At 31.8% G+C, this 26,003-nt stretch overlaps 1 protein-coding gene across 2 annotated transcripts in view; it reads right to left on the bottom strand.

Annotated features, from left to right (window-relative positions):
* Positions 1–26,003, bottom strand: part of Dpp10 (Dipeptidyl peptidase 10) — a 429,429-nt gene that overhangs the window by 107,553 nt on the left and 295,873 nt on the right. For both annotated transcript variants that reach the window (XM_072523345.1, XM_072523344.1), the window contains exons 6-7: positions 17,576–17,846; positions 16,390–16,513 (exon numbers count right to left, since the gene is read on the bottom strand). In XM_072523345.1, the coding sequence (XP_072379446.1) occupies positions 16,390–16,513; positions 17,576–17,846 (395 nt within the window). The remainder of the gene's footprint in view (positions 1–16,389; positions 16,514–17,575; positions 17,847–26,003) is intronic.

The raw sequence follows: 26,003 nt of genomic DNA, 5'->3' as shown, positions 1-26,003 counted from the left end.
AATATTCTGGATGCCAAAATATTTAATGAAAATCAGGCGCAATGCCTGGCCTATTTATTGTGTTTGTATCAATTATAAAGTTTACATACCAAGTTGTTTCACAAAAAACTTTTCACTTTCAATAATTACTTGATAACAAAACACATTAACTGACAAGTTTTTTTTATAAGAAATACTATTTGAAGAAGCCGAGGTGTTGACTTGTTGGCTTTTCGAATAGGAATGAAAAATATATTTATGTGAGGGCATTTTTAAGAAATTAGCATATAATAATTGTAAAAAGTTACTATTGTAAAAGTTAATATTGTAATAAGTTAATGATTATAATATTGTAGATATATTTAAGTGAGCCATGTGACTAGGCAACCAAAAATACTCTTTAAAGTGACAGATAGAAATTCATAATTAGGAATATAAAGTGGGGTTATAATAAAATGTTAGTTTAAAATGTTTAATTAATATATAGTTACCGATTTAAGTGTATATTCTGATCTGAAAAGCCTAAATGTCAACAAAATTATCAATAGAAAATTAAAGAATTCTCCAGAATAGAGAATTTGACCTTTGTTTACGGTGGAACATTCTCGAAATAATGGTTATGTCTGTGGATCGAACATATACTTTTTTTCGAGAACATCCATATAGAAGAAATAGAACAAATCGAACATGATTTCTTACCAGATGGTTCTGGAACATGAAAAAAGGATATAAATACCCGGTGATTTGGATTCAAGAGGTCCATTCAGTTAGTCAATCAGTTATGAGTTACAGTTACTATGATGGCCAGTTTTAGTATGAAAATTAGTTAGAGGCAGTCAATCAGTTACAATTGTTCAATATAGTGAGTTAAATCAAGATTAAGAAACAGTATAAAGAAAATATTATTGAAGATTAAAAATTATGTTATGTATAAATGATGATAATGGAAGAAGTATTAATTGAATATTAAAATTAAATAATATTTTTGGTGATTGGATATTGATATATTGAAAAGAAGAATAAAAATAAATGCTGTTTGCTAGTTTGCTTGGTGGTTTATAAATGCTGTGAAGAAAAATATCTTAAATTGGTGGAAGCTGATAATTGGAAAAAGTAATTTCACAAAAACAAGGATAACCGAAGCTGAGAAGAAGACATTTGAGTGGTGATTATAATCTATATAGTGGAAAACAGTTCATTTAGGCATTCAGTGACAGAAAGGTACAAAATTTTGTTAATATAATTTAGTTAGTGTCATAACAATTTCAATTTTGAAGATAGTTTGTTTAAATTTTACATTGTCTATAGAATTTAATTAGTTTCATAAGTATTTCAATTTAAAGATAGTTTATTTTAAATTTACATTGGCTAGGTTAGATATATATGTGTGTTTCATAATAGATATAATAAAGATAATTTAAAAAAGTACTTACAAACTAATTCTTTGAGAACCGCGATAAAAACCCTATATTATTAAAAAATACTCATTGCTCATCATATCATTCACAAACAATACATCATAACAATATATATATATATATATATATATATATATATATATATATATATATATATATATATATATATATATATATATTTAACACTGACAGGTTAAAATTTCAGTCCTTTATGATATTAATAAATATAAAATAATTTATATTGCCACGATACACCTAATGATAGGCCTAGAATTTGGTGTACTGCCAGTTGCTTGATATTAGTGGCGTGGGATTTTCACTTGTCAATACGAATATTTTTAAATTTACTGGATTGTCTGGATTGTCTTGACAAAAACGAATGGCGATAAAATAAAATTAAGAATAACAATTTCATGAATGTGTGTAACTATAATAATTAAGTGTTGGGAATGTAAAGTAATTTTTTAATTTTAAATATAGAAATAGGTTTTATATTGAACAAAGATGACAGACTGTGAAAAATTTTATCAACATTATATAACATCATTGATGATAAAACCTCATTAAGTTTGTAAGTAGTGAATTTTTTAATTAATAATACCAACGTTAACAAACTATTCATCACATTTGTAGATCCCTGATGAAGGACATAACCAATGTCCGAAAGCTTGTATTAAAAATTTACAAGAGTACACGTTTCATTTTTTATTGCTGCAAACCCAATATTTAACGTTTACTTCTATATATATATATATATATATATATATATATATATATATATATATATATATATATATATATATATATATAAATATTACGCCTGCCTTTAGCAGTAATCACATTTAACTTCGACCAAAACAGGATAACAAATTTAACACTGTTTTAAAGAGTCTGGTCTCCAACATATCCTAAATAAAAGGCAAAGATATTATTTACATAAAGACCCTTCACACATTCGGTGAGATTCTTGTCGGGTCTAACCTGAGGAATTTAGGAAAGGAATATCAAAGAGAACTAACTGCCTGAAGTTAGTAGACTAAATTATAGTATGATATAAACCGAGCTATTAACTTAATTTATATGAATGTTAGTTTGTCATATATAATACACCATTATTTTTATAATGGTGTAATAAATATTATAACAATGCCAAATAAGCAATAAATAATCACAATATCTAATTATCATTTTTTTATATAGGTACCTATTAATGTCATCATTGATAAATATAATCAATCAGCCTTGATTTGTGCATTGTTAAACATAGGTCTATTCTAGACATTTTCATATATTTCTTTTATGCGTCTCTGATATCCAATTGGTCACAAATCTTTTTAGGTCTTTAGTATATCCTCTTGGGGTTCTTCAATGGCTTCGCTGGTCTGTCCGTGATCTTTACTTAAACAGTTTTTTTGTCCACGTATCGTCTTTTAGTCTTTCAGCATATGTCTTTCACTACAGTTCACCTACAGACTTTCTCAGTCTACTTTCTTAGTCTACTTCCCAAGCTTATTCCAAGCATTGGTTTCTTTATTCTGTGTTCTATCGTTTTTAATTTTACCGCTGAATTTTTGTGGGATTTAAGGTTTGTGCTCTTATGTGAGCACTGGCGAAATGCACTGGTTTAAAGCCAGTTTCTTTTTTTTAATGTATGGAGAGATTTGCTTTAAACACGTTTACATTTTTCCAAATGCAGCCCAAGCTAAATTTACTCATCTGAGTAACCCACATGTATGGTTGTTTCGCGTCAATCTTATGTGTTGGCCCAAATATACATATGTTTTATGTTAAACCGACTCGGTGTTACTTGCTGTCGTTGTTGCAGCATAACACTGGTTTCTTTTAAGGCATCTGTTATGAGAAGAAGGTGATTGGCATATCGCAGTTAATTTAATTTTTTCCATTGATGTTAATACCCTTTGAATATCACTTTAATCTCTTAAATACGTACTCGTTGAATCTTATAAATAATTTTGGCAATCTCCCTGCTGTACTTCTTTACCAATTTTTATTTTCTTATTAATGCAATCCTGGTATAGGACCCACTCCTAATATAAGATCCCTGTCTCTAGCTTGCATATTAGTGCATATTAATTTTTATCAATTCAGTCTGCATGAAAGCTGTGAAATCTTATGTATTGCCCTTAATTAACTATATGGCCAAGAAAAATTCCAAGGATGAGTTAATGAACAAAACAGCCGCTGGTTTCATTCCTGCTTATCACCCATATTCACCATGTGGTTTGAGTACTACTTTGATAAGCACACAAAGCCCTCAGAAGACCCGGTCCTCCTTGTCCTTGACGGACTCAAACCACAAAATGCAGCCATCAGACGTTGGATTTTTGTTACCATTAAAAACATTTTAAGCAAACGCTATTAAACATTGGATTCATTCTAATCCGGGTAAGGTTGACACAAACTTAAAGGTCGGAGGGGTGTTCGGAATCACCTACAACAGAGATTCCACAATGAACAACTCTGTCAATAGTTTCAATAAACCTGTCATAGAAGACAGGTTTATACCCACTGAACAAACATATTTTTAGTAACCAGGACTTCCGGACTCTGTAAATCTACTTCTAGAAAGAGACCCATCCCAAGCAGAATCACAACCATCCTGTAGCGGTTCTGGGTAAGGTATCGTCATCCCAGAAGACATAGACCTGCTTCCACGACGATCCCAAAGGAACCCTCTTCTAAGCCAGACAGAACTTGCAAAGCAGATTTAATCACATATATACCCTCCAAACCAAAACTTACTGAGAGTATTGCTAAAAACTCAGCATCTGTGGCCAAGAAATAGTGGTTCACAACAATGCAATCTAAGGCAAGCCGAAATCCTATGAACGCTAAACGCAAGAAAAATACTCAAAGAAGTAGGAAAATAAAGACAGAGGAAAACGTTTCAGGTGAAGGGATGGGTAAAGGAATCCCAACATAAAAGTGAAAACTACCCGGAGTGAATCCTAACTCAAGCCAAACGAAAGGAAAACATTAAGTCGCTAAAACGAGCGATGAATAAGATGATAAGATTTCTCTTCACAACAACAGCGATGACATGGGCGATATTAATGCAAAATGGCTTTTTTATGGATTTGTATTGCCTTTGTAACCTGTGTAACGTGATATCTTATATTAGGATACCACGGTCTCATATTAAGACACTTTTTTAAGATGGAAATTTTGACATTTTTAAAAAATTAAGTTATTGGTTAAAAAATGTTAGTTTAAAATTTGTTTTGAAAATGTGGCAGTATAATAGCGTTAATTATACAATTTAGGATATCTTGAATTTACAAACTTTACGATTCTAAAGGGGTTTAACAAAAGGGTCTGATAGTTAGATCCATTACCCTACATTTCGAATAATATTCGCATACCTGTGGCCTTTTCTGTTTACCTGCAATAGTGCTTTTAAGATTACGACTTTTTGCTGTATTAAATGCTTTTGAGAAGTCAACAAAAATACAAATAAGAGGTTTATTATATTCGATAGACTTTTCGTCGAAACTTTTAAGGCACTGGAAAATGATCATTGGTTCTGTGGCCTGTTCGATTTTCTGGTTGTTCTTCTGACTGGTTTTACTTCCAATCTGTTTGCCAATATTCGAGTAAAGAGCTTTCATAAGTGATTGAGCAACCTAATAGTCCTATAGTTTTCAAGATCTAATTTATCTCCTTTTTTATGAAGGGCGATTTTAACCGAATTTTTTCATTTATTTGAAATATTTTTGTTATGCAGACATATCGACCCATCCAGTAAAGACTGTACTAACTTAACTATTGGCGTTTTTGAGTTACATCTCTGAAGACTTAGATTACCGTAATGTCTTTTAACGAACACAGTCCTTAACTTGTTGATTAAAGAACAAGTTAATTTCACAATATTAAGGCATCCAATTTTGCACTTCGATATTGTACTAACAGTTTAAAAAATGTTTTACACTAGGTGTTAAACTTTTTCTTTTTGGTCAATTTTTCACTAAGTAATGTTTATCCCTTACACTACTGTCCCATTCACACAAAAAAAAACAGCAAAACTATGTATGTCATCCATGTAAGCCAGTAGGTATAGCTACGACTAGATAAGCACATATACTCCACAGGTATTGGGAATATTTTATTTGCTCAGGTAATATCTCTAAATGTTCATAATTGTCCGACATGTTTATTGTATCCGCGAATTTTTTATTTGTTAGTGAGCATTGGATTCTTCTATATTTTTTCAATACTATTTAAATACTAGCTATATTCAGTGAAAACAAGATAGGAACCTTAGACCTATAATTTTATACTTAATAAATGAAACTGTAAAAAAATATTTGCTAATATGTAATACGAAAATTAATACTGCTGCCTTAACATATTTACTTTATTGATGAAAATTTTAGAATCCAAGTAAATTTTTTGTCTAAAATTAGCTATTTATTTTGAATCTATTGCTACTCATTAAAATAAAAATATTTTCAGTTATTGTTTTAAAGTTATTAGTACTTAAATTATAGTTTTATGTTCCAGTGAAAACCTCACTAAGCAATAAGTAATAAAAGTAAAATAAAATTATACTAAAAATTATAGGTTTCCAAGTACCTTAACAAATAGTTTGGACATAGTTAGTATTGTATACAATATCAGAATCTGTTATAAGTAGACTTAGGCAAATATGCAAATAAAAATGTAGAAAATATGCGCATAAATATGCACGTGTTTACCCGAAAATATGCAAATATTTTACAAAATATGCATACAAATAAATAAAAAAATCGTAAAATAGTAACAATTTTATTTAAAAAAAAAAAGTGTACATAACTAAATATTTCCTACTATTCATTAAGATTTACATTTATTTTAAGTAACTACATCATTTTTAAGTATGAATAAACTTATTTAGAATTATGGTAACAATAAATGACCAAGTGGTGTTTAAAATTTTCTAACAAAAACTTGTGGCTTCTGTCTGAGTACATATATTTATATATGGAAAAACTTCGTTCAACATCAACTGATGTAACGGGAGCATTTTTCAAACTAACCAAAACATTTGGTTCTAAATTAATTGTTTCCGAAATATTTCCAGCTAGAACACTGACTACTTCAGAAAGAATATGGTAACCTTTATTTTTTTCCATAGTAGCTTCAAATTTTTTTAAAATATCTTTTCCAATATTACCTCTAACGTTCCGACAACATGACGCAAATTCTTTTATTAATGCTGTACTTTCGAACAATGACAGTTTTGGTGATTCTAACTAAGTAATTGTTTTTTGAACAAAACTAAAATTTGATTTTATAAATGAAAGTTCTTGTTGAAGTAAGTTACTCTGAAAAGTTTCTTTAGAATCCAAAAGAGATTGGGAACTTTCATCTGTTAACGTATCAATTATGTTCTTTATTTTAACAAAATGATCTGCATAAAAATTAGCTGCTTCTAACCATGTTCCCCATCGCGTTAAAATAGGTTGTGGTGAAAGAGGAATGTTAGGTAGCATTTCTTTATAAAGTTGAATTCTTATAGGAGATTTAAGAAATACTTTTTTGACACTGGATATCATGGTATTTACAAGAGGAAACTTTTCTCGTATTTCCTCTGCAACTCTGTTTAATCCATGCGCTACACAAGTAACATGTATTAAATCTGGGAAAAATATTTTTAAATTTTGTCCTGCTTCTACCATATAAGGAGCAGCATCCGATAAAATAAGCAGTAATTTATTAGAAGAAATAGTTGTCGGAAGAAAAAAAGTTGCTAATGTTTCTTGTATAAAACGCGAAATTTTTAAAGCATTTGTTTTCTCAAGTTGCTGGCATGAAATAAGATGAGATTTTGGTAAGGTATCTTCTTTAAGAACACCAATCAATAAATGAGCAATATACTTTCCTGAGGAATCAGTGGTTTCGTCTACAGATATGTAAAAATAATTATCTGCAATTTCTTCCTTAATATTAATTAACACCGACGAGTATAGCCCGTTCACATTATTTCTTCTTAGAGACCGATCACTTGGAACATTAAGTTTGCAATATTTTTTTAGAAATGAACTAAAATTTACATTTGCTAATTTTGAAAGCGGTATGTTTGCAGACACTAATGCGCGACACAAGTCTTCATTAAAAGTTTCTTGCTCATCTAATTTTTTTGAAGTAGATTGGAAACATTTAGTCATTGAAGTTTGATGTTTTCCTCCTATTTTTCCTTTTATTGCAATGTGTGAAGCAGTTCTCACATGTTGGTCTATCTGAAATTTCTTCTCACATGCTATCTATAAATAAAAATAAAAACCTTTATTTTAACCCAACCTTTAAAATATAAAAATATACAAGGTGTTTTTGGTTAATCAAATAACTGGTTTGGAAAAAAAAAACACTCGCTAAGTGTTTTAAATGCAGTATTAATCCACAAATTAGTTTTTGTTACTAACCATTAGTACATCATATAACTTATTTTAAAATTCAACAAAAGTTTTTTTATTGTTAATTCAATTACAATAAAAATAATTGTGTTTTAGAATAGCTGACTTCATAAAAAAAAGTAAAGGTGAAAAATTTTTCTAAATACACACCATTGTATTGTACCATGGACAATTTTTTCTCACTAAAGGAACCTATTTTTCATTTAAAAACAACCTACGAGTACTAAATTTCAAGTAAATACGTTTATTGGTTTTAAAGTTATTGTTGTTATTAACTAAAAGAATTTAATTTTTTTTAATTTTAACACCCTGTATCTCGAAAAGTAAATAAGTTTGACCCCTCATTAACTATATCGTTTTGTTCAATTTTTCGAGAAGTATCTACAGTCAAACGTTGTAAGTGTCATTTGGAAACACCCTGTATGTATGAAATATTAGAGATTTAATAGAAAATATTAGATACTTACAATTTTGCCACAGACTGAACAGTAGATTTTTCCCGTATCCATAGACAGCTCTTTATAAGGTTTAATCCAAGTTGAAGCACTGGTTGTTTTAGGCATTATAAAATCACAATCTCCCTTTTTGTTACGCACAACGAGTGTTTACGCTTTGAATATCAAAACAAAAATGATTTACAAATCTGAGCATCAAATTAGAAATGTTTAGGTACCTAATTCAATAAACTGGGAGATTTTGGAAAATCCCTAGATTAGGAACAAAACTATTAGCCGTTTACCTGCTGTTAAGATACAATAAATTGTAGATAGATTTGGGGATTAGATCATAAAATGCAAATGAGCGAACACTTAGCGATTATCCTATAATTGAATGCCTCAGTGACCGAGACTTTCTAAGAATGTTGAGGGCTACTTAAATTGATCTTCTTTGAAATTGTAAATGTTTTGTACCTGTAGAGATTACGTACTTAGATAATTTCTTGATTAAAATGACTACAAAATTTTATACAAGAATTGAAATAAATTGGTATGTTTAAAAATTTTCAAATACAGTATAAAAATCTGAACTTTTATGCACTTTATGCAAACTTTTATACAAATATGCCAAAATATGAAATATTTGCATAAAATATGCACAATATGCAAAATATGCAATATGCATATTTGCCGAAGTCTAGTTATAAGTTATATAAATATCATATTTTTAAAACTAGAAATCTGCACAAAGTGGTAAAGAAAATTACAACATACACAAATATAATACAAAATATCAATTACAGTAGAAGGTGTACAATATATATTTTAATTATTGACGTATTCTGTTAAATTTTATTAAAAAGGTTTATATGTTTTAAGAATTCTACCAAGTCAGCTATGTATTTAGATTCTCCTAAGAAGTTCTTTTAATGTTTATAGAAGGTGATGATATAGTCGTTCAACTGAGTATATTGGACAGTCGATCAAAATGTGCTTCACTGTCACTTTACATTCACAAACAAAGCAAACTAGTTCCTCCCCTCTTTTCAACAAGTGTTTATGTGTTGAAGCTGTATGTCTTAATCTGAGACGTGTTATTAGGACTTGATATTGTCGCTTTAAAGATCAAAAGTTCCAGGGAAGTGCGGAAGATTTTATTTATATTAATTTAATGTTGTTTCTATTTCATTGGTGTTGCCAAACATCGTTGATGAGGACATGATTTACGTAATTGTGGAAAACACTAATAAATATATTGAAAGTATCGCAAGAAATTTCTGAAGGGAGAGTTTTATAGAACTTTTATATTTGGCAGGGACATATAAAGGTCATTACCTGAATACAAAAAAAGGTTTTGAAATATTTATTGTATACTTTCATCTATACCATGATTTTTATGTCATCTAAGATGCATTAGATTTGATAATAAGGTCGATCGTGAAGAATGTAGGAGAATAAATAAGACAGCGGCCATTCGAGTATTGTTTGACAAATTCGTAGAAAAATGTACATCGGGATATAACCCTTCGGAATTTGTAATATGCGATGAAATACTTTCTGTTTTTTTTTAAGAATTAATAATATTAATAATTATAATAATGTTTATATTATATTGTTTATACAACCACAAGCGAGCCAAACAACAACAAGAGCTCCACTCGCTGAATGTGCTGCGCTTTGCAGTTTCTATTACAAGATGATGAACCTTGGTCGAGAAACGATCGGCTATCGACAACATCTGTATGCCGAATTTCGCAGGGACTACCCAGAGATTCAAGTATCTGAATGGAGAATAGCAGATCAATACCGGGTAATTATGAGAAATAATCTTATCCCAGAGACTAGACGCGATACCATCAGAAGTGAAGTCGAACGGGAGATTCATAACCAAGAGCTAGTTGTGTATCAAGTCCATAACAAAATCCCTAAAGAGCAGATTCCTGTACCTCTCATACAAACAACTCAACCTGTGAATACACAGCAGGACAACAACGAGTTGGACGATAGCCTGGTAAGAGAAATTGCACGTGTGATACAAGGGTTAAATGGGACAAACCTACAAAAATAAATTGTTGTAAGAAACTAGGTGCACTGTTACAAATTATGAACACGCAATGAAGTGCTACCCAATTATATCGTGGAAGCTCATACATTATAAGTCTCATGTTTAAGGAACAACAAGTAGATAAGCAATCAGAAAAGCTGAAGAAATAATGCTAACCACCGCAAGACACTTACAATATTATCCAGAAAACAACACAGCATAACAGTGCCTGGATACATTAAAACAAAAACTTTCCGGTTACTCAGGCCGACTAAGGAGATACAAAATTAGTAACAAAAGAAAATCCGACAATACGCTTTTTGAGAATGCCGAGAAGGCGTTCTATCTTAAACTTAATTCTGCAGAAAGTACCAATAAATCGTACTCAAGTCAAGAAGAAATCCATAAGTTTTGGGGAAATCAACTTTCCACACCAGCTGCTCTTAACACCAATGCTGGATGGATCGAAGATACGTCGCACAACTGCGAACACTACGATACTTCTCCCTACGAACCCTTCACTATTGAAGAAGTTTCAAATATTATCAAAGAGTTTCATAACTAGAAATCTCATGGACTAGACGGCGTACAGAACTTCTGGCTTAAGAAGTTCTGGAGTATTCATTCATCTGGAGTGCTTATCAGCATTAATTTATCACAGTATTTCTAATCCGCAGGAAATACTATCTTTCCTAACCCAGGGAACAACTTATTTAATACCAAAAGATCAAAATATCACCCAAGATCCAACCAAGTATTGCCCAATTACTTGTCTTTCAACTCTGTATAAATTGGTCACATCCTGTGTAGCCCGGAGTATCTATCAACATTGTGTTCTAAACAGTATCATAAAGCCTTAACAGAAAGGGTGCGCTAAGGGTTCTATGGGCTGTAAATAACAACTTATCATCAACTCTGTCATTTTTAACCAAGCATATAGCAAAAAAGGGAATCTCTTTACTGCTTTCATCGACTACAAGAAAGCGTTTGATTCAGTGCTGCATGAATGGCTTATAGATATATTAAAAATATATAAAGTCGATTAGAACATAATGACCTTTTTAAAACATATAATGTCAGATTGGAAGACAAAAATTCACCTCCACATCTTCTTTTTCTTGATGTGCCTATCCGTTAGGAATGTTAGCGATCATCATGACAATCTTTATTTTATCTGCAGCAGCGTGGAAAAGCTGCACAGATGGTGTATTGAACCAGATTCTGAGGTTCTTTAAATAAAGATGTTCTTCTTTTTCCTGGACCTCGTTTTCCAAATATTTTTCCTTGCAGGATGGCTTGAAGGAGAGCATATCTAGATTCACTTTGCATAATATGTCCGAAGAACTGTAACTTTCGGGATTTGATGGTGGTCAGTACCTCTCGGTGCTTATTCATTCTTCTGATGACCTCCTCATTTGTGACTCGGTCAGTCCACGGGATCTTAACAGTCAGTCTCCGATATAGCCACAACTTAAAAGCTTTCAGTTTTCTGCACATATCTTCGTTCAAGGTCCACGATTCAACACCATAAAAAAGGACAGAGAAGACGTAGCATCGCAGCATTCTTACTTTTGTATCAAGAGAGAGGTTGTGACTCTTGAAGAAGGCCCCCATTTTATTGAAGGTGGATCTAGCTTTTCCGAATCGGAAAAGCTAGATCCAGCTCCACATACCTGGTGAAAACAATATCGAAACTAAAAATATTGCAATCAACCATGGCCTATACAAGGAGACTCGTTGAGCTCACTATGGTTTTGTCTAGCGATGAACGCCCTATCCCATCTACTGCTACTGAACTTAACTGACACAGGTTTTAGCATAAAAAATAATACTACTGCTGTGGCAAAGCTTAATCATCTATTGTATATGGATGATTTAAAACTATTAGCTTCCACTAGAAGTCACCTGGATCAGATGCTGAAAAGAGTAGAAAATTTCTCTGATATTAGTATGCACTTTGGTGTTGACAAGTGCGGTGTCTTAAATATAATCAAAGAAAAGGTTTAGCGTGGCGGATTCAATATGCAAAATGGCCAGAACATCGAGGCCATGGATGAAAATGATATGGATAAATACCTCGGAATAAAGCAAGCGCGGAAGATTGGCCATAAGCAAATGAAAACTGAGATAACTATTAAATTTATACGAAGGGTAAAATAGCTGCTTCGTTCACACCTTAACAATAAAAATTTCTTTAAGGCATTAAACACCTACGCATGTTCCGTGATTAGCTACTCATTTGGTATTGTTAAGTGGACAAAAACGGATATAGAGAATCTTCAGCGAAAAGTACGAACACACCTCATAAAGGCACAAAAACACCATCCTCGAAGTGCCGTAGAAAGAACAACATTACATGGATATGAAAGAGTCCCACCAGAGCGCAATCCTTTTAATACCGTAGGTATCTGGAATGAGTGAATTTTCCCTTAGAAGGAGCCATATTTCTAAATCTGGAATAATGTTTTATGATTTCAATGTAAAAGAAAGAATTATAATTAGTAATTTTTTTTACATACATGTTAATTTTACATTTGTCACTCAAAAACCAAAAAAATATTTACTCATCACCCTTAAAAACCAAATCGTCGAACACAGAAATAGTGTTAGACGACATATAATTATATTTGTGTAGGTATATAATAATCTACAAACATTGTATAATATGTATATAACATGTATGTAATTTTTTTTTATTTATACGAACAAATATAACAAATCAATCTATTGCAAATATTCTTCCTTTTTAATTTTGATCATTAATAATTAGTCAGATCCAAAAATGTATGCACAAACATACGATCTAGGGTTTTTTTTGACACACCCAGCCAGACACAAATTGTTTTAAAAACAGATACAAGGATTACACAGGGATTACACTTGTCTCGCCCAGGTGCCGATCAGGGCATTTTTATAAACGATAAAAGGTAGGCCTCGGACAGATAGGTAAACGTACATTAAGGAAAGACATCAGGTATTAGCAAAGCTGGTTATATTTGTATATTCGTTGTTTTGAAGAAAGACAGCAAACAATCGTATATTTCTTTTCTGTCTAAAGCAAGAAGATGCTGTATATTATATGGGCTTTCAATGTTTAATTTTAAAAGTTTTCTGAAAAGCTCATTAGATTGAGCTCTAAACAATCAAAAAAGATGTGGTCCAGGTCACCGATTTTATTACGTGCTTCGCAAAGATCACTCTCAAGTATTTTTATTTTATATAAATGTGCTGGATAATATGCGTGACCAAACTTCATTCTGCTGATAGTAGTTATACTTTTTTGACTGTAATCGTACTCATTGTACCAAGGTTTTCTCCTTAATTTGGTTTCAAGTCTGGTGTAACGTGTTGAATTTGTAAAGCTGTACTCTTGCCATAAATAGGACCATTTCTTCATCATTTTCTGTTTTGCTTTGACTATTTGTTCGTCTGTAGTTAATTCGTAATTTATTTGTTCCCCATTATTATGCTTTCTTTGGCCATTTGATCTGCAATTCCATTGTTTGTTATTCCTTCGTGTGCTTTGACCCAGAAAAATTTTATATATTTATTTTGATCTTGTAAATGTTTAAGTATTGCTTGGATGCTAAAAATAATGTCATTAGTTTTGTTTGAGTTTGATTTTAAAATTTTAAGAACGGAAAGTGAATCGGAAAAGATTATAGCATTCTGATCCTCTTCCTGATGAACATATTGCTATTGCCTTAACTGTGAAAATAGATGTGTTTTTGTTTAACTTATCCTTTTTCTGTATACGTTTAGGTATTACGAAAGCGGAACCTGTACCATCGGTGTTTTTTGATCCATCAGTGTATATAGTGACGTAGTTTGGATGTTCCTCTAAAATTTGATTTATGACTATACTATTAAGTGAACGATCTAGGGTTAATACATACGTTTTAAATATAGATTTTACCATATTTAGTGAATTAAGAGTATTAATATATATTTTGTATATGTTGGGCAAGTAATTAAATATTTTTGGAGCAAGATACATAGCAGATCTTTGTCCTGTTGATTTCTTGATATTTCCCACTTAAACATGTTGATTAGTTTTAGTGTGAGTCTCGTAGTGATGATGTACGGTACGCAGAATATGCTTATGATTGTATATGTACAGTAGCAGGGAATACATATAAAGTTGCCTCGTATCCATTACGTTGGTATTACAGAATAATAAATGAGAGGAGTATGTCATTATTTTATTAATTATTATTTTCAATATTTTTTTTTTTTTAATACGTCGACTTTCTTTAAATAAGTTTTTTGTACATCATCCCACTCAAAAATCTATATCTATGTAACTCTAGATCTATATCTAATTCTAGATTCAACTAGTGCATAACATAATATTTTTTTTAATATATTATATCTGTTTTAGATTTAAAAAATTTAAACTTTGAAACTAAAGGCCTTTGGATACAATAGATTTCATGCAAGCCCTCGAAGTATTGGCTCAAAATTTTTAGTTTATGTGACGCCAAAACGTATTATGCCGTAAGTATGGAGGCTTATGTGGATCGTCAACTAGGTGGTCCATTTACTGTAGACAATTCCCCAAACGAAATTGTAAAAGAATACGTGCGCAAATTTAAAATTTTGGGCGCAATATTACTAAAGATAATTGGTTCATTAGCATTCCTCTAGTTGAGACTTAAAAAAGAATTTGGATTAACTGTTGTGGGAACCATTAGAAAGAACAAGTGGGAACTGCTACCTGAATTATTTTAAGGATCTCATCCCCTAAAATCAAGTATGTTTGCTCTTAGCAATATGTATGTACTTTAGTATCGTATATCCCCAAAAAAAGAAAGGTCTGTTTTAAGTCTGCGTGATAACGACGTTATAGATAAAGACAGTTGAACATTATAAATCAGAAATTTTGACGTTTTATAACAATAAAAAGGGCGAAGTTGACGTCGCTAATCAGCTGTGCTTCTACTATAATGTTTTGCAAAAAATAAGACGTTGACAGATGGTAATTTTTAACACGATCCTAATAATACCGCAGGCATTAATTCGCTAGTGATTCATACAAGCTGAAAGCAAAATCCTTAGAAGAAAATTTTTTAAGCTTTTAACATTTTCCCTTTTGGATAAATATCTTCTAGTCCAAGAGACATTAGACAATTTAAACAAAGATCAGAAATTACATCTTGAGCTATATGTAATATTCTTAACAAATACAACAATCCAAAGAATGGAAGAGTACATGATAGATGCTACTTTTGCAACAGTAAAAAAACCGGTAAACGACTGTGACTATTTCCTGATGTATAAGAAAAATTTAAAAAGTTTTTGTGCAGAGAGCATACCCGTGCAGTATACAAAGAGTGCCAACCTGAACTTATATCGGATTAACCAAAACTTTTCTGTTTTTTATCGGAGTAAAGACTAGTTTTGTCTAGAGTTTATAACATTAGTTTCTTTTTTATATTATTTTGTAACATGGTACCATACTTATTAAATCTTAATAAAATAGTTTTAACTCAAACCGGTTCCCAATTCTTTTATTAACGCAAGCTAAGAAGTAAAAGACAATGCGGTCGTTTTGACCACGCGCGTTACTACTATGTGAAGTCACCCTTACGTTTTAAAATTTCAGAAATTCTCTTTGGCATAGTTTCTACAAATATTTGGCAGTAATGTGTTTAAAAGGTATTGCAAGCTTTCCAATAAAAATCTCTAAAAAATCTACGTACGTGGTTCAACACAACAACCACAAAACTTTTCAGAGCCGCAGTTTGCAAAATACAGTTTGCCAACATCTGAAATGGATAGGCACTACAAGAAAAAGAAACTTTCCAAATTTCCCTTTAATTCAGAAATGGTACGAACTGTTGTAGTTAAAATTGCTTTTTTTACCTGACGCCAAAAAGTGTCAGTAGGGGTTATATCAGGACTGCTTGAAGGCCATTTTAAAACAGGAATATTCATTTTTTGCAATCTTGATGCTGTATATTTCGCTATAGGCCAGACTGCGCCGTCTTGTTAAAATATCAATCCTTATATAATCAACCCAATATATATTATACTTATGTAAATGGAATAAGTTGTTGCAGAGTATAGAAAAAAAGGTTTAAAATGTTTGTACTTACTTCTCTGCAGTCCCATTTTGGACTTGAACATATAGTTATCACAGATAAATTTTGTGGGCGGTTAAGCCATACTACACTAATTTCTGTAGAGCTGATCCAGGACACCGCAGTAAAGTAGTGGTCGCTAAAAATTAAAGAAAAATAATTAGTTTTAAGCATTATGATGAATTTATAAAAATCAAATAAATAGCAAAAAGTTTTTCAACTAGAAAATTATAAAAGATATCTTTCTTTAGTCTTAACCCTTTAGTGCTGTGATCATCGTGATGTCGTGTACCGTCCATCTTTTTTTTTCACGTGCCATATCAGAATTATCCAATATTGACGATCACCTATCCTACGATTTCCCGATCTCCTTCCACATGGAGTAATTGTCTTACATTTGGTATCTGAGTCCATTCACAAATGTTTTATAGCCAAGAAACATGTTTTCTTTCTACACCTCTTCCACCTTGCACTTCGCCTTTAAGAATAAGTTATAATTATCTATATCGGCTTCCCCTCATAAAATGTCCCATATAAGAGATTTTGCTGTGTTTACCAGTGTTTAGTAATTCTCTGGCTTCGTTAACCTCCTTAGTACTTCCTCGTTAGCTTCCCTTGTCCAAGGTATCTTCAACATCCATCTATGAATCCATATTTCCAATGTTTTAATTTAATCGGTTCATGCTTGATACTTTTAGGGTCCACACTTCTGATCCATACAAGAGTACATACCAAACAAAGTCACTGAAGTAGATTTTAGCATTGTCAACAATCAACAATTAACAATTTTGGTTTGGGAACGACGTTGGTTATGCCATTACCGTCAGCGGCGAGCATTATAGTCAATGATTGCTAACTTCTTTTAACCTAAATTGCATAAGATTAACACCACGGACTTGCGATTTCAATAGTATAACACTCTATGCCAAACAGCTGAAACCAAAGTGGAAATTTTTTATGAGCGATTTACGGAATCCCTCTTCGTTTCTTGAAGGATCATAGGGCTTAGTCGATCTTTTTCCGATTTTGAATTTGTCTAGTCTTAATTTGCTTTTATTAAGAATCTAGTTATTGCTTTTTTTTATAAACATGAAAAACACAATAATTGGAATTGTTTAAAATATTTGCTTACTGAATTTTGGTTCTAATTTATAATAATATTGGAAAAAATGATAAAAACAAAAACTAAAATAAGGCTTACTTCCGTGCAATGACGTTGGGGGGTAACACTGGTTTCATCTTAATATTGGAGGTATCCGCAAGATCAGCAACCGTAAGTACCACTTGGGGATTTCTTGTACCAGGTTTAGGATACCTTAACGATCGAATATCTGGATACAGACGTCCATCTTTTATAGATCCGTACCAGGGAAACCGCAACTCCTCAACCAGACTATCATTAAAAGATGCAAAAACCATTAACATGCCATCCCTGGACATCCATATGGCAGAATTCGTACCCAATATTTCTTCTGAAAATAAAAAAGTATATTAGTTGGTTTAATATAAATTCGGCAACTCAGCTTTTCACAAATTACAAATATCAGTACATTACATTTATGATTTGTCGTTCTAAATAAAAAGTTTATATGTAAACATAGGATGCAATTACATGGAAAAGGAGTTATGTACTTCTAACGTATGATAGTCTTATCGCAGCAATTTGTTTTGCTCGCAAAAACATATTAGTTTTCCACAATATCGAACCATTATTTCAGCTATATATAATTTATTATAAAAAACGCCAATTCTTTAAAAATTTATAAATTTTATCTGTCTTTACCTTTTTCTTCTACTTTAAGTTCCATCTTCTATCGAAGGTTGGAAATCATCATGGCTATGCGGACTCTGTTGACTGCCGCTAATTATGAATGTTCTTGGGAAAAACACTTTTTTAAAAACTGAACTTCACAATTAATTTTTTATTTCGACTTACAAAGATTTTAGTAACAACAATAATAATTTAAATCAGACTATATTTTAAATCAGACTTTTAATTAATCAGACTGAAAAATATTGATTTTAACATGGTGTTTTTATAATTTATTAATTGCTGATCTTGCTGTTCAATACGTCGCAATTTAGTCCAGAATGTTCAAGCGGTAGCCCCGTGTTGGAATCCACGTGGTGGAACTTACTGGATGGTAGCGGTCATTGTACTGTAACTACTCCATCCCCTGAAGAAGTTTTGTGAGGGACGAACAGAACTGTTGAGTTGGCCTCTTCTGGAGTTTCGTCGCTAGAGTTGGGTTTTTTTGTTATTTGTTTTATACCTGTAACATATATAGAGGCAGATTATTGTAATAAGGATATATAAAGGAGTCATCCAAAAATGGTTATGGCTATGGTTCCATAATTTCGGATTAATTGTCTCTAGATGTTCATCTTCCTTAGAGAATTGATGATTCAAATCCTTAATGATTTGAATTTAATCGCTGTTTGAATATCTATGGTCCTTATTTTGGGAAGCATTAGCGGTTGCTCTGGGATGGTTGTCCTTGAATTTATGTAACTCTGGATTGGGGTTTTGAATTTGTATCTGGGCGGAAGATTGATGAGATAAGTTTGGACGGATAAGTTAAGATTAATAAGATAGGACAAGAAAATGAAGGATAAATATAATACGCGAAAAAGGTAATGGCTAAGTCCATTTTGAACTGCTGTGGTCTTTGCGTCGTACTGGTTTCAATTCTGTCAAATTCTTCTTTTATTGGTAGTAGTTTGAAAAAGTATATGAAATCATGTGTACTAGTATGAATCTTTGCTTGTCCCAGGTTGAGGGGAATTAATCCTGGGTTGTCTTTCAGGTCCTTGATCTTCTCTTCTTCTCTCATCGTCAGGGTGATCCTGTGCGGACGGTTTAGAATTAGTTTTTGATTTAGGTTGATGTTTTATGTTTTTCTTGTGAACTGTAGTTTTTGATGTTTTTACAGTCACTTCGTTATTTCTTTTTATATGTTTTGCGGAATATCGCGGAAGTAATTTATTTCTGGTAACTGTTTTTCGTGTATAGATTTTTGTGCTTGGTTTATACGTAATAGGGTCTTGTCTCGATTTATTTCTATTTTCAATGAATTTATTTTTATTCTCTTGTATTTGCTGGTTTACTTCCTTGTATAATTCCTTTGTTATCTCTCTATGATTTTGGATATAATTGTTCAGTATTACTTTCTGTATGTCAACGTCAAAGGGATCTTTTGCGTCGATATGTCCGTTTAATATGTCGATGGGTCTTAACTTCGTTGTTGAATGTATGGAATTATTGTACCCAATTATAGCATATAGCATTTGTTCTTTAATCGAGAGCTTTGCTTTGGTGTTCCTTAGGATTCGAAGATGTTCGATTAACGTAGAATGAAATCTCTCAATCATTCCGTTGGATTGCGGATTCTCTGGTGGTGTATAGTGGATTGAGATTTTATGAGAGTCTACAAATTCTTGTATTACTCCATTTTTAAATTCCGTACCATTATCGGCTACTATCATTGTTGGGAGTCCATGATGTGTTATAAAAATCAATAGGGCGTTGAGTACATTGATTGCATTTCCTCCATTTATTGGGTAGGCTTGCCCATATTTCGAAAATGCGTCTATTATGGTTAGAAACTTCTGTCCATCAGCCTGGAATAAATCAATGTGAACTATTTCCAGTGGTTTGGTGGGAGTTGGTGTAACCATAAATTTTGGTTTGGGAGGAAGTCGTATTTATTTTCTTGACATATATCGCAAAAGTTTATGATATCTTCTATGTCCTTCTTCATATTAGGCCAGTAATATCGTTTCCTTATTTGACTTTCTGTTTCAGCTATTCCTCTATGGTTCGTTTTTCCTTCGTGATAGTTTTTTATAATCTCTTTTTGTTGTTCTTCTAGGTTAACATCTTCCAATACAAGATTGCACTTTGCTAAGTCATATACGTTGTGTTTAAAAGTTTTCCTGATAATTTCGCAAATTTCTGCAAAAATTTCTTCTTCTGCTTCAAATAAAATTGCATACTTCTTTTTCGGGTTGAGGTGTTCCTTAAAAATTTTTATGGTATCAGCTTTTAACTGATCTTTTTACAGCTGGATATGATAACGTCTTTTATTTGGAAAGGTTTGTATAATTGCTGTAGGTCGTGGATTGTAGTTGACAATTTTGACTATAATTTGGTGTCCAATATCAAATCTTCAGAATTCATATCCGAAATTGGACAGTATAATTTTATCACCCAGTAGACCGAATGAATCTATTTGTTGATAAATACACACACGTAGTTAATTAGGTTACATACACATTTGGTCAATTATAAATAATAATTTGGACATCAGTCAAAAGTACTGACAAAGTTAAACAATTTACATAAATTAAATACACATATCACGCTAGGTACGCGAAAAATATTGACCCAAATAGAATTTATATAAAACTAATATCTCTTGACTAGAGAAGCATTCAATCAATATTCACTCAACGAACATATAGTCTTCAACGATCAACTTCATCAGTCTCTACTCAGAGTAATCCCGGGTCTACACCCATAGTGTACGTCTCAACAATAAACTCTGCTACTATTATTTGGTGTTTCCATTACAACAGAACGAACATCTTCACTGAGCCAACGAAGGGAATTTGTTCATTTGGGTATTGTAGAAGTTAAGTGGTTTTTCCGAAATAGGTATACCAAGAATTGGATTTTCTACTGCTGTATGTATTGTTTCATTTCCGTCTTCGTCCATGTTTTGATCTTCGTTTTCAACAATATCTTCTGGGATGTTTTCTGGAATTAATTCTATTGCTTTTTCTTCTACAATCTCGTCGATTATTCGATCTGCATCTGGATTATTAGTCATTGACCATCCATCGTCTTCCATGTCTACTAATTCATCAAAGACTTCCTTAATTTGTGAATCGATGTCCTTAGTTTCCTTTGTGTGTATTTCGATTCGAGACAGTGCATCCGCATTTGTATTAGCTTTGCCTTTTTTGTAAATTACTTCGTAGTCAAATTCTTCTAATTTTAATCTCCAACGTACTAGTTTGGAGTTGGGTTCCTTTAGGGAGAACAGATATTGCAAAGGACGGTGGTCTGAAAGTATTTTAAATTTTCTTCCAAATAGGTAAGGTCGAAAATACTTAGTTGCCCACACCATTGCTAACATTTCCTTTTCTATTGTAGAGTATTGTAGAGTGACATTCTTTGAATCCATGATATTCGTAGGATTCTCCTATAACACCAAAATTTTTACGTGTTCAGTACAACTTGTTCAGATGGACTTGTTTTAGTGTCCACGCTTCCAAAGAATGGTTAAATATTAAAAACACTTTCTGAATCACATAATTAACATTTAAAATTAGAGAAAATTGTTTTAAATGAATGTGTTACAAAATATCTTCGAACTTTGACTTGCAGTTTTCAACATTAGCTTAATTTACAATGTTCCAGTAATGAATCTGGTCGACAATTTATAATAAAGATTTATTGAATATTTTATACTACATTATTAAAATTTATTTCTTGAAGTAAAAAACTTCTTCGTATAAGTTCAAAAGAGAACCTAAAGAGAGACTCCAGAGACTCAGACTCTAGAGACTGTCTGTAGCCACTCTGGTTCCATATATGTCTCATAATTTTGTAGGGTTTTCTAAACTATATTTATACTTGAATTTTTATACAACAAAACCAGCAACATACTTCAAAGAGTCCCGATGAATTTTTTCTTTCGCCTCATAATTCCCTGCGACTTTCAAAATGTCATAGTCAATTATATGATTCTTTTTCAAGCAGTGATCTTCTATAAATGCATTTTAAAGTAATTTGTCCTCTTCAGACTGAGATTCTTTTAAACCTTTAGTTTTTTCTACCTAATTAGACAGCATTTTTGCGTCAAGCCAATATTTTCTGACACCGAAATATCGCTTGGTAATTGAGGACTTTCTATTGAGCTGTTACTTACGCCATATTCGATAGGTTCAATATTGCGACATTCTGTAAATATGGCCGCCGAATGTTTTTCTAATATATACCACCTTAATCTATATTTAAATTCTAATAGCGAAGGATGATCATTTGCACCACCCATTCCTCGAATAAAAGAAAAAAAGTTCTCTAGCACGTCTTGATTTAAACTCGAAGGTAAAATATAGTTAACGTTGTATTTTATTTATTGGTAAGGAAGTAAGAGATTAACATTTTCACAACCAGAGGGCACAAAAAGCAGAGGACGACCACGAATGAGATGGATTGATGATGTGGAAGAAGACCTACAGATTCTAGGGGTTAGAAGATGGAGGGAAGTTGCCAGGAATCGACAGGAGTGGCGACTTCTTTGTGAGCAGGCCAAGATCCACAACGGATTGTCGAGCCACTTATGATGATGAAGGAAGTAACTCTTTTAGACATCTACTAGTAGACAATATTCCTTTTTGAAATAGAATAAGTTCTTTATGTTTACTTTATGAAACTTTATGTTCACCAATCCGCATTGAATTGACCATTTCTGACATTTTATCCAGTAGACGTGCCTGCTTATCTAAATCTGTACCATATGCATTTCGTGTTCCAGTAACTATCTTTTGGCATAAGTCAATTTTTTCCACGATAACTAATAGCTTTTACTACAGAATTTGACAATAATTGAACTGCAGGTCTCACTCTTTGCCTCATAGAGCCTTTTAAACAGAGAAAATGTCGTGTCAATTAATGCGTAATTCTCAATTCTGAAGTCGATATGTTGAGTAGCGCTTCAAAGTAATCATTGTTGATTATTTTATTGTCAATAACAAAACCATGATCAATTACATGATTTTGGGCAGTTAAATCAAATGTGGAGGATCTAAAAAAACAAAAATAGTTAAAGACTTATCACAGGGGTAATTAATAAAACAATTTTTGTCATATCCAGTACTCAGCTGAGACCAAAGGGCAGTATTTCCAATATCCATGTCACTGGTGATCTTATATGTCGGGATATTATAATTTTTACAATTAGCTTCAGCTCTGTACCGCACGATGCACAAATACATCTACTGGGACAGAGAATTATAAATCTCGAACACCGTAGTACTCTGTATTGTTGCACATATCTTTATGTGGTAGTTTATGATAGCCAGTAATGAGCAGTATAAGAATAAATATTTTTAGGTCACCTAAACTCAAAGAGAAATTTACGATAGTTGTTCGATAATAAGTTGAAATATATCATTAGAAATCATGCATTTAAAAAGTTCAATTACTGAACATGCTTCTAGTTGTTTCAAAACAGTTTCTGTTCTGTCTTTTGAAGATATAGTGGTCTGACACAATATGTTATCCTCTCTCATTATCTAAGATTGAGATTGATTGTTTCCTATTTTTTTTAGAGTAATTTTTGACTCTGATGTTTCTGCTTCTGAATTTTCATTTTTTCGTTCATTTTCATCAGTGTGAGTGAGGTGTAAATAATTGGAAACTTCCGTCAATATCGCGTTCCTTAATCTTCTCATTTGCCTCCAAATCGTTTTTATTTACATCTTCCAAATCCGTCAATTCATCTCAGTCTCAGTTTTAGAGAGTTGTCTCAGTTAAAAGTTAACGTGGTTCAGAAAAAAGGTGGATCAGTTAACTTCATATGGTTTTCTTCCCATGTGGGTATTCCCGGAAATAAAGAGGCTGACTTAAGTGCGCGTAGTGCAGTGTCTAGTGTGGACTCGGAAATAATAATAATGTGCGGACCAAAAGATTTAAAACTTTTTAAAACTTTTACAAAAATTGCCATAAACAGAGTGTAGTTAACAATTACGATTAGGCTTATACTAGACCCACATACCTATTTTCAAAAAGTAATCCACCAATATGGGCCCCCATAATAACCCAACTTAACAATAAAATATATCGTAGAATGTGACAAATTAAAATATTAACAATCTCTTTTGTACTAGGTCAAAATAATTATTTAACCAACAAGTGTATTAATAAGGGCAATTAACAATTGAGATATTTTAACGCGTGAGCGGAGCGAGTGCGTTAATGTTCGAGATTGTTAATCGCCATTTTAATTCACAGTTCGTTACAAACGTAAACGTAAACGAGTTCGTTACAAAACTTCTTCCTCGACCGTACTTCTCAGAAATAAAGATATCTTAGTTTAAATGTTTATTTGCTTAACGATAAACAACTGTTTTTTTAGTTTTCATTAACTTTATTCAAAGTTTAATTTTCTTTAGTAGTAGTTTTATTATTGTAAACATTAATATTCGAAATAGTACAATTACTGAAGTGATTCATTCACATATTGATTTTTCAAATACACAGAATTTTAAACAATAAAATAAATAATGACATTATTAACACAATTAATTTATGCAAGCAATGTATATTGTGTTGCCTATATTGAAATCGTTCATTAATAGAAAATCATTCATTAATAAGGGTCATTAATCAATTATTTTGAGGGTGTTAAAATTGATCATAAATGGTCGACGGAAATAGTAATTTAAAGAACTTAATAGACTATTTAAAAGCTCTCGATGTATTCCAGAAGATTTAATTATTTTGTAAAATTGTTTACACTGTACAATTGGTAAAAAAATCATTTCTGAACTAGATTTAACTTTTAATGCATATATTACAGAATGTATAAAAACGCATTTGTACCCTTTTTATTCCAAGGCATTTAATTAACTCTGCCGATCCCAAATCTTTAATGTCGGAAATTTTAATATTACAAAGCTTGTTCTTGCGATAAGTCTCCAAAATGCCAATAACAAAAAGGGTCAAAAATAAAAAAAAAGCATTTCATTACAATTTCTATATAAATTATATACAATATTACTTATTTAACTAAACATACATATTTTTATAAATGACATATGTTTGACTTGAACGTTTTATTTAATTCTTATAAATTTCGGAGGATAAGGTAAAAGTTGCCAGACCGAGCAAATCTGACTTACTAGATTGTTCACCAACTTTTTTACCTACAGTAACTACAAAATAGTCTCAAAACAATTAGAAGGCCTCAAATTCAGTGCAACTTATATATCTATTCTTTCACTTGTTATTGTAATTACTATTAAATGGGAATAAGCCACAATTAAAGGTTAAAGTACGTTTATTGACGTTTCAATTTCCACTTGGGAAATCGTTTTCAAAATACAAACATTGAACATAGCTTCAGAACAATATTTACTTGTTATTGACTGAAAAATGTATAAGGAGGAAGTATTTCAGAATAAATATTCTTCTTCTTCTTCTTCTTTGTGTGCCGTGTTTGTATTCAAGCGTTGGCTATCGTCATATTGACAAGCTGATGAAATGATTCTCGGTCGGCAGCTAGATGAAATAGTTCCTCGATCGTTCGACCTGTCCATTGTCTAATGTTACGCAGCTAGGACAGTTGTTTTCTTCCGACCCAACGTTTTTCTTCGATTTTGCCCTGAATGATTAACCGGAGTAAGCGATATTTAGGTCCTCTCATTATATGAGAATAAATATTACAAGATTAAAAAATTTTACTTTTAGTATTAAAAAGATTTATTCAAATCAGATTATTCAGATCAAATTATTTTTAATTCAAATTACAGTAAAATATAATGAATTTCAAAAAAATGCACATTTCTTAATAGCATGCTGAGAGACGTCTTTGACAGCACTTAATTTCACGTAATAA

This window comes from Diabrotica undecimpunctata, chromosome 2 (assembly GCF_040954645.1).
Source record: "Diabrotica undecimpunctata isolate CICGRU chromosome 2, icDiaUnde3, whole genome shotgun sequence".
In the NCBI taxonomy this organism is placed as follows: domain Eukaryota; kingdom Metazoa; phylum Arthropoda; class Insecta; order Coleoptera; family Chrysomelidae; genus Diabrotica; species Diabrotica undecimpunctata.
Note: the sequence above shows the minus strand (reverse complement) of the source record. Positions and strands in the feature narration are given on the sequence as shown.